This window comes from Sinohyriopsis cumingii, chromosome 1 (genome assembly GCF_028554795.1).
Source record: "Sinohyriopsis cumingii isolate HCF-2022 chromosome 1, ASM2855479v2, whole genome shotgun sequence".
Classification (NCBI taxonomy): Eukaryota; Metazoa; Mollusca; class Bivalvia; order Unionida; family Unionidae; genus Sinohyriopsis; species Sinohyriopsis cumingii.
The window spans coordinates 86,563,475-86,574,766 of NC_142961.1; the positions used below are offsets into that span (position 1 = coordinate 86,563,475).

The following is an 11,292-nucleotide window of genomic DNA, read 5'->3' on the forward strand; positions in this document are numbered from 1 at the left end:
ACATGTTGAGAATTGTCTAGGAACTCTTAAAAAAGAAAAGAGGACTCCTGAGTTTAGTTGAAAGTCCTGGACTCCTAAGGAGATAATCCAGTAAATTCAAAATCATATGCCAATGTAATCTGATTATTCTAAGAGTTCCTATTTACATGATAAAAAATTCTAAATTGCATCTTTTGTGACTATTCCCCACTGAAAGTGCCTTCCATGGGTTTCAAGAGTCTACAAATAGAAATTTTGTTGAAAGCCCTAATAAACCAACGATATGAACAAAAAATGATCCATATTCTCACCTGCATAGACAAAAAAGAAACTTACAACTAACATAAAAATTACCTGTACTTTTCCTCCAATATTTTGATATTGTCCTACTTGTTGGATTCCTTCCTGCTTGCTGCAAAACTGAAAGAGGTTATGCCCTTAAAGTAGCAATAAACAATAAACAATAGTGTGTGAACATGAAAAAAACTTTTACTTAGAAAATCTGATAATTTCTGATTCCTAAATGTCAATCAAACCTGCATATAATGCACATTCCACTCACATGCAAAACATTTTGTCTGATAAATATTTCACAAATAACTACCATTTGTATTTGTGTATAAGCCAAAGCCTCCCAAATTAAAAATGTAAAACATTAAAAAGTGCAAGGCCCGCACATAAGCCAACCCATAAATCCAGCCACACTGAAAATCTTGTTATTGCTACTCCATCTGAACGGATGGTCATGTTCACATACAGTGTCAGCACAAGCGGTCCTAGGGGTTCAGGTTAGGTATGTGATCTCATCCTTGGCGATCTACAATAACAATATACACCAGCTGTCAATCAAGTTTAGACCTTGTCCCATTGATTGGCCAATCTACTTTCTTCGAAGCTTTATTTTTTTCTAAATTATTCAGCTTATACACCAGTAAATACAGTATGCTACGCATATAGATGTAAAAAGCCTAAGCACAAGGGTTATTTTTCCCTCCTAGTAATGACAATACTATGGGGTTATAACAATTATTTGATTTCAATCTCGGTTAGTTGACAGGTATGACTATTCTGTTTTGTATTATTTAATATACAATCACAGCATAAACTGAAGCCTCAAGCCAGGTTGACTGACAGGTATAACAAATTATATCATACATGACTTTGGAAAGATTTACAGTAGCATGAAATGTTAAATAACAATACTCAAGATATGTAACCGATAAGGAAGTTAGAAAGTAGCATGAAGTACATGTTGTTGTTGTTGCTCTGGGTTTTAACATCATTTTTCAGCACATGATAAGCTATACATGGCAGCCTGTGTAGATGGTGGAGGAAATACTCAAAAAAAAACTGGTAAGAATCACCAACACAAAACAAGCTACAGGCAAGCTTTAACACATAACCACATTAACCAAGCCTGAAGCACATGCAAGTTAGCATTTATTGTGACACCAATCAGTACAACAGGCCATTCAATCTGAGTCACTCTAAATGAACAACTAGACTCACTGACAGGAATTCTATCACTCCTTCTACCTAGAATCCAAAAGTTTGTAATTTTTGAAACAGTCTCCTAAACAAACAAGAAATGTGAAATCATGCATTATCAGACCATTTTTAAATTACAAATAACTCATAATTCCAGAGTTATTGACAATTTTCAATGGTGATTCATCTAACAAGCCACAAATAAAACAATGGTGTAGTTCACTATTGGTATATTTGGTCTATTTATGGGTTGTTACATTTTATGCTCTACAGGGTTGTGTGTTTCTTAGTTAGGCATGACATATTTACTTTGAATTAGGCGATTTTTCATGAGTTATTACTAATGACTAAAATCTTGTAGGCAATAACATTATATCAGTTATATTTGGGCAAATCCCTAAAATTTATGATTTGTAGAGCTGACACAACATATTCAGGAGTTATTAACTTTAATAAAAGGAAAATACTTGATGTTTCCAGGCAGCATGCACTTTATGTCACCTGACAACAGTTCTATATATTCCAATCACTTTCAACTTTTGGTAAACACTTCTATTTTGAGTCAGTTATTTTGACAATTTCAGTTGCACAAAAAACACCTTGAAGATAAACGATTTTGCTTTCAGGGAATAAAACATGTTACTTGTTTTTGGCACATAATTAAAAAATACACACGCATCAATGAAATTGGGGTCAAATTTATTTATGATAAACAAGAAAATAACATTTTGTGTATATAAATGTTATGCAAATATCAGGAATATGCAAATTAATGACATGAAATTATGTGTGATTCATGGCAGTATGTGATTCTAACTAGGCAAAATGAGAACTACAAAACTAAAGTCAGAAAAAACCAGAAAATTCAGAAGACATATAACCAGTAAAAGTGAGTAATTCTGAACAAATGAGAAAGTATTATTATGCTGTATAATAATTTTGACATTCTAATTAATTAATGCCGCCCTTTTTGACAACAGATGGTTTCGGGTTGGCAACATTTGTCTCTTATAAGGATGCATCCATTTTAATAATACTAATACTACTAATAATAAACTAATAATAATAATAATAATGATAATAATTTTAATTATAATAATATTAAATAAAAATAAAAATAATAAAGTATTCTAACCTGATACATGAGTATTATACACAAGAATTTAAACAAACAACTCTGTAAAATGAGGGTTGTACTTTGATAGGTACTTTAAGCTAAGAAACTTTCAAGTTAATCTGCAAATTAAATGTACAGATTCATAGTGTTAGTCTCTGTCTCATTAAAAAGTTCATAATTCAGTCATAATTCTACATTTGTTAGATCAGCGTCAACCAGGCAATGAAGACAATAATTCTCGCTTTCCTTAAATACTATTTTAAAAATTACACAAAAAAGAAAAAGGTACTTTGAATCACTCCACGTCTCTCACCTTGAACCAATTTTTCTTTGGAATCAATTACATCCTTAATGTCATCAAACACTGACAGATAAGCTGCTTTACACTCCAGGATCATCTCCTTGTCATCAGTGGCTTGACTAGACTGTCTTTTCCCAGACATTTTGTTCTTTTGCGTGTTGTTCTTTTATGCAAATAATATCTTAAGCACTATGTTCAACTGAAATAGAAATTAAAAACATCCAAAGCTAAAAAATGTGAAAGTGCATGTACAAGGTAATTAAAAACATCTGATTCTTTGTTCCGGTATATTTTGCTTCAAATAAATAACTTGTATACACTTTTACTATGGTATGTTTTGACTTGGTCATATTATGACTGGAGTAAATTCTGACTTGATTATGTTTCGAACTGTTTTTAAATTAACTTACATAACAACAAAAATAGAGAGATCTTTAAGTTCTTTTCACAAATGTTTTAATAAATACAAGCGAGGAATATGTTTCTATTGTTCTCTGTCCCCTTCTATTGTTTACAACATTAAAATCAACTTTTATAAATTCCTATATTTTCACATTTCAAAATTATATCATCATATTATCTTGCGTGAAAATATAATATTACCCATCACAGCAAGCAATGATTGATTGTGTGTGCCTAAGTTATATCTGTAGCAACAAAATCAAGCATTTTGTGAGATAGAACAAACAGAAAAACTTCATTAGATTTCAGACATAGAAATTAAGATTTGCTGAGAAATTTGCCATTCACATATCTATGGAGTTAGTTCCCCATACTTCCATGACAATGATAAACAGGCTATGATGCATTGCTGAATAGGATTTTGCTTTGTGGTAAAATAAAAGAAAAAATCGCGTACAAAATGTCAAATATGCAATTTACTGCTGTTATGTTTTTAGACTCTTACAAAACATAACAAGAAAAAAGTGAAGACAACAAGGTTTGTAAAATTTAACAAATAATTTATTTCCCTAGAAAAACAAGCTAAAAAATGAGAGAAAACAACTTGTGGTTCTATTAATCAAATCCAAAACTAATCCAAGAAATTAAAAAAAAAGATGTCCTTGAAACAAAAAGTCCTAATGAAACTGAGTTCTAATCCCAATGAAATCCAAAATGGAAGGCGATGATGTATGTTGTGATCAGCGCTGTACTGATGTGTCAACAGTTCTTTTGTTGAATCACAGAAAATAATATTCCAATTTGAATTCTGTATAAATTATATAAATGTCCTTATCCAAGAATTAATTTAGAGCACTAGTATTTCCAGGGAAAACAAACCTGAAATCCAATTAATTTGTAGAAAGCAAAATAATTAGCCCCAAAACCGGTCACAGCATAAAACACTTTAACTTCTCAAGTATTAAGGCACAAATGACTATTCTTTCTCAAAACATCAATAATAAATCTAGCTTCAATGCAAAACCGATGCATGGATGTGGGTCAATCCTCAGGAACAACCTAACTGATAAATGTTATTTGTCACATACTCCAAGTATGGCCTTGATTTCACTTTATGAATCTTACTCTGAGAAAGAATTTTAAATTTTCTTAAAAAAGGTTGTTTACCACAACTCTTACTGGTTCTGAATCAAGGTCAGGAACTAGGTCAGCATTAGATACAAAGTTCCTGTTATTAGTTGTTTACTACTGAATTAAATTTCTGGACAATGTCAAATCCAGTAAATAAAATTACATCACATTAACATGTAATGGAATAAATATATAAAAAAAAAACTAACAAAAATTGAATTAAATCAATATAAATTAAATCAAATATACATAACACTGCAACAAATTATGTCAACCCAATCCTACAGCTCTCTCAAGTCAGTGATATGAAAGTGAGATGAATTTACAAAAAGGGTGAGTAGGGTGGTCTTGTATTGAAACATGAATATAATCATTAAAGCTTAAATTCTGGAGTCAGTTGTCATTGTTGTTGTTGTGGGGTTTAATGCCATTTTTCAGCACAAGATAGGCTATACATGGCGGCCAGTATTAATGGTGGAGAAAGAACCGGGGGAAACCCCCCTGGAAAGAACCACCAACCCACGAGAAGCTATTGGTAAGCTTTCTCACATACCCACATTGGCTGAGTCTGAGGCTCGAACCAGCACAGACAGAGGTGAGATGGCAGTGATTCGTAACGGACAGCTCTTTAGAACACTCAGCCACTCTGGGCCCCCTGGAGTAAGTTACATAATCAACAGAAATGTTTCTTTTCCTGCATAAATACTTGATATATTTTATCTTGTGACAATACTTATGACTCGTTCAAATATCATTTTTTGGTACCACCATCAAATATATCTGGTATTAATGTAGGAAAAGAAATATCCTCTATATATTTCAAGATAATATCCTCTATATATTTCAAGATGGCTTTTTGTTCAATCAGACACTAACATTTACAATATATGAACTCAGAAAAGTGGATCTGGTATGACTTGACAATAAATTATGTGCAAAAAAGTGGATCTCGTATGGATTTCCTATAAATTACACATGCAGAATGTATTTACTGCTGATACATATTGGTTTACTGAAATATCCATCTTGATAATTATTATTTGCACAAATTGAGTAAATATAATGATAAAGAAACAATATAAGGAATGTAGACTGAAATAAAAACAAGTATGTCAGCAGAAGGGAAAGGAAATATATTAAGTTCATCTCCTACTAAAGTACAAGTCATACAGATCATGTAGGTTTGCAGTACAAAGTATTTCAGCTACAGGTGTCATTTTTGAGAATCTGATTACATTTGCCTTTATATAGAAATTATTCATTCTATTTTGCTGCTCACTGAGTTATATTCCATGCAAGATAGATCCGTATATAACTGCCCAGGAAATACATACAGCAAAATCAGTGTTAAAGAAGGTGGATATTCACAGACAATGCTGACTAAGACGTCGAATCCAGTGCAAACTGAACTGAATGTCATACATGATATTGTCATACTGAAAGTAATGTGTATTGGACATTTGTTTTACAATCCCTTGCAATGGTACTAATTAGAATTGATGTCTGATTTTCTTGACTAGGTTTAGTGCCTGGTCACTTCTGTAAAACTTAAGTAATGGATAATTTTCATCTGGAAGCTTTATGATGACCGCTAAAGTGTAGATAACTAAACAATGAGAAATGAACATGCTTTGCAAATTCTATATCAACATTAAATTTTTGAGTTACAATTAATGTTTCATTTAAGATCAACAATGGCACCTACATGACCATGCTAACAAATATTTTACTTGGATATAGCCAACATGGTGCAGTTCTGTTATTATTAAATATCCATTTCAATTATGGTCATTTGATTAGACAAACTTTGTAAATTGGTACAAATGCTTAGAATTTAATGAGGAATAATATAGTGATACCATGTTAAATGGCTGCATGTTCCCTTTATCAGTCTTTATACCACTATGGTCCATACAGAGTTGTGTCAGCAAATGACCGCAGACAAGAAATGTACTTAATGTCTGGGTAACATAAAACACCGGCTCTTGACAAGCTATTCTGCCATGAAACTAAACCCAAGAATAAAATATAAATCTAAGAACTTTTGCTTTCAAAATTATTTTCAGTAACAGAATGAAATAATGAAACACACACACACACACACACAGAGATACATATATATATATATATATATATATATATATATATATATATATATATATATATATATATATTCCATGTCGGCAAAGTTTGCACGTCTGGTAATTCTTTGCAATGATATAACAAATTCCAGTAAACATTGGATCATGTGCTGTTTTTGGTCGAACATCCAATTTTTTATCAAGAAAGAACAATCATACTTGTATTCAGGGGCGGATTAAGGCTCACTGGTGCCCTAAGCACTGACAAATCTTGGTGCCTCCCTCCTTTCCACGTACACATGGGAAGATAACCCTAGGGTGCACCATGATCAAGAAACAGAACATTATGATCAATTTGCACTAGTTTTATCAATTTTTTTTACAAATCTTTATTCATTTTTTTTTTCTTTTCACCCTTTTCTCAACTTTGTGGTGCCCCCTTTGGCCCTGGTGCCCTAAGCATGTGCTTAGTCTACTTAATGGTTAATACACCCCTGCTTGTATTAAGGAAGTGATATTCGTGAAGTTTACAAAAATATCTCACATTCTACCCTAAATTGCATATGAAAATGTGATTTCTAACTGTCAACATGAAAACCCACTAAATGACCTTCTTGAAATTGTAACCCAGAAAATCCTATTTACTATGTATCTTTTTAGAATCATAAAATAAATACATTATAGAAAGGATGGAAATGTATACCTAAGATAAAACAATACTGCATTTCAATCCAAGTTTCCAATTTTGCAAGAAGCTGTCCCACACATACAAAATCATCTGCTATCCAAAATATGAACTTGCCACCCAAATGGGATTCTCAAGAAATTTATCGACATATAGTCTGTTTCTAACTTCTTTAGTAATTTTTTCCCTCATAAACAAGAATTTGCAAACACTTCATTGTTGGTTCTCTTCAACATAATAGCTTATTTTTTTATATAAAATGTTGAACTTTACTAAACAAAATTACACAATCAGTTTAGTTTGCTTAATATCTCTTGCCATTTATTGGCATTGTTATGCTGAATATTGTAAAACCAGCTATTAACCTAATTACTCTTAACCGAAATGCTGACAGAAACAGTCCAAAGTCATGTATTTCATTTCCATAGCCTGATTAATAAACATTACATCTCTTCAAAGCTATGTGCAGAATAGGCCGACATATCGCGAGTCACAAAAACACAAGAGTGGTATATGATGTGTCCAAAATTAATATTATTTTGAACAGAATATTCTGGTGACAACTGCTACTTTTAAAATGGTAAGCATTGCAGTATTTTATTTTTGTAAATTGGTCAAATTCAGTATGTGTTTTGCTTCAGTATTGGTGATGGAAACATAATGTGCGCAAAAATGCCCAACAGCATTGTGTGTGTGTGTGTGTATGTGTGTGTGAGAGAGAGTGAGAGTCCTACATGTAAGACCTCAACGCTGATATTTATGTTGTGGGCATCAAGGTCTTACAGCCTAACTAACAGTGATGTGTAGCGTGTTTTGATGTTGACTAACATCGTTACAAAAGTAAAATTTTCAAGAATATTTCACACAACTGACAACTAAAATAACGACACTTTTCTACAAGGTAAAGTCATAATGTTTTAGTCAGACTTTACTTAATCTGATGTCTTTTCTCGAATAAATTCAAATTCTCACAAAAGAAATGGACCTGTTTTCAAGTTTCATTGGCCTACATTCAGGGCCGGTGCCAGACCCGGCCAGACTATCTGGCGCCCTAGGCAAGGTTAGATTCTGGCGCCCCCCCCCCCCCTGGAAAATATCCATTTCAAAATTTATAAACAATAAAAAAAATTAAAATGCGCCCCCTGAAATCAGTGCCCTAGGTGGCTGCCTAGTTTGCCTATACAATAGTGCCTGCCCTGCTTACATTTCAGTTGGCTGGAAAGCAGTGAACACAGGGAATGCCGAAATCAGGTTAAGTTGAAATATTATTCTTTAATGAAACAAATAAAAGTATAATATACCTATTGGAACTGTAAGCAACAGTTTGTTTCATTCAAGAAACATATCCCCAACATGAACCTACTTCGGCATACCTTGACTACCGTCGCATTGCAATAAATTCAAATGTATGTCAGTGGAATGTGAAAATGCGCCCATTTGCTAGTATGATATTTTCATTCCGCCTGGATAAAGACAGCACAGTAAGTATATTCATTACACATAAATTTGTGGAAGAGTGTCAATATAGGCTGCCAAGTGTGTTTGATGTTCCTGAAACTTTGATTACTCATTCCGATGTCAACAACAATGGAGCACGCTATACAAGGCCGTTATCTGGATAGTAAGACATAGCACTAAAACAAAAACAACATGTTATATGTCTTACACAGAGAGAGAGAGAGAGAGGAGACACACAAACATGCATCGTACACGCACTTGATTCGGGGGAAACTAATGATAATACACCCCCACCCCACTCCAATCAGGGTGGTATCATTAGTTTCCCCATAAATCAAGTGATTGTGTGATATGGACCTATCGAAAATAAGCATTACACACTCAATACTGTGCCGAGTCCATTTCTTTACGTTGCAAGAGAATAAGAGTAAACTGAATGTCTATATTCTGGTGAGAGTGGCACATATTACTCCATTCTTGTTTCTTGAATTACTGTCCTAATATATATAAAAAAAAATTTTAGCAAATGAGTTTGTTATAGATTTAGCACTGTAAACATCGGCAACAAGCCTGCGGAAACTATGCAAAACTAACTTGTTGCCACATGCGTAGACAGGTGCGCTAAACATGTTTCCGGCTTCAAACAAATGATTATCTCCCTGGAACAGGTGTAAGTAAACAAGTAGACAAAGTGAAGAAAGGAAATGAAATAATGAAAAATGTTGCCGAGAGAGAGAGAGAGAGAGAGAGAGAGATTATTATTATTATTGTCTGAGAGATAATAAGATATTTGGGGCAAGAGCAGCAGAGAGGGTGAACAGACCATTTGCTTTAAAGTCCATTTATGAACATAAAACCTCATACGAAAAAAATGAGAAAAAAATAAGGTCAATAACGTCAAACCGACACCTCTAAGTTACCGAGAGTTTCTCCAATTGGGTTACTTTATATTTTGTCGTTTGTGTTTTAAAATTTGTGTTCACCTGTCGGGACACTTACTTGTGGTCGCACCCTCTCTGCTGCTGTAATTAAATCATTATTATATCGATCTCTCAACCGAATATTTTATCAAATCCTATACGATATCGCGATCGAGGGTCATGTAAATTTATTGTTATAAATCCGTGTGGAGCAGATTGTGCTTTTGAAAAGAAGTTTTTGAAATTAATCATGTCCATGTGTCCTGAACACAAAGTCTGATGAATGTTTCGCAGAGTATGTGTTTCGATTCCATTAAAGAAAACTAAAATATTACAGTTATCTTTGATCACTTTAGGTATTTGTGTATATCGCTGAGTAACATAAATCATATCCGTGTTTGTATGTCTGTATCGAGAAAATATTCTAGCTGGATTTGATTGTTTATCCAGCATTACGTCGTCATATACCACGAGATTATTAATAAATCCATCGAGGTGGGGCCTCATCAATATCGGTGATAAAATCAATATCATTGCCGTCCTCGTCCAACAATTTTGCATTTTCATTAAAATCTCTAAGTACATCGTAATATCTCTGATCATCAGCAGACGGAACTACTAAATACAACTTATCCCATTTGAGCCATCTCATTATCAGATTTAGTAATAACTGCGTTTTACCAGACCCAAATGGACCTATGATAATTGCTCTGATAGAATTTGGTAGCGCTGGATGATGTTTTGCTGGCTCTTTCTTTCGTGTCGCTGAGAAATCAGTGATATCCATGTTATACAAATATGATAAATAATATGGATTTATATTGTGTTCGATGTAGAGCATCCACCACACCAGTGGATTAACAACAATAATAACACAAAAAAAAAGCGTGCATTTACAGGCAAATGTGTGAAATGTGGTACAAATAAATATAAATTGATTTCGCCTCGTATGAAAACAGGCGGTGATATCGCTACTGCATTATGAAAATTACCAGGAACTCCATGGGCTAAATACCCAGAAGAAAAACACCTTCCAGGATATAATTATTGTGGTCCTCGAACTCGACTTGATATCCGACTTGACAAGCGAAATCAACCAAGACCTGGATATAATCCGTCACGTTCATGATGTAGCTTACAAAAATCCAGATCTGCAACAGCGACATACTGCAGATGTGAAGTTGATTCATTCATTAAATTCCATAAAAAAATAAATCTTTTAGAGAATCATTAGCTAATTGGTTGGTAAGATCTGCGATGAAAGGTAAACTAGTATTAGCATCCGGTAATTAATCAACCGATTATTAAAATAATAATAATAATAATAATAATGAGGACTTTGTATAGCGCCTAATCTTTAGAAGCTCTAAGCGCTTTACAACATTAGACAACACCTATAATATAAAAAACATATAATGATATGATTTCAAAAACAAACACCATGAAATTAGAAAACAGTAAAAAAAAAAAAACATGCTGAGAATATTTAAGGTAGGAAACATTATTAGGTCTTTGAGTTTGTTCTTGCAGTCGAAATAAGTGAGTTTTGGGAGCACTCTTGAATGTGATCACTGTGCCTTTGTGTCTAAGTTCAGTGGGAAATTCATTCCACGTTGCTGGGCCCTGGTATGCAAAAGAACGTTGTACATATGACTTTGTTTTCACAGTGGGAATAATGAGTATACGATTGGCAGAAGAGGAGCGTAAATATCTTGCTGGTGTGTACACAT

General features: G+C 33.4%; 1 protein-coding gene across 36 annotated transcripts in view; it reads right to left on the bottom strand.

Annotated features, from left to right (window-relative positions):
* LOC149807288 (EF-hand calcium-binding domain-containing protein 7-like) overlaps nucleotides 1-9,217 on the bottom strand; it is a 131,807-nt gene extending 122,590 nt beyond the window's left edge. For all 36 annotated transcript variants that reach the window (XM_089964841.1, XM_089964817.1, XM_089964720.1 and 33 more), the window contains exons 1-3: nucleotides 9,024-9,217; nucleotides 2,898-3,084; nucleotides 334-399 (exon numbers count right to left, since the gene is read on the bottom strand). In XM_089964841.1, coding sequence (XP_089820967.1) covers nucleotides 334-399; nucleotides 2,898-3,027 — 196 coding nt within the window. In that variant the 5' untranslated portion in view covers nucleotides 3,028-3,084; nucleotides 9,024-9,217. The remainder of the gene's footprint in view (nucleotides 1-333; nucleotides 400-2,897; nucleotides 3,085-9,023) is intronic.
* Nucleotides 9,218-11,292: the final 2,075 nt, after the last annotated feature.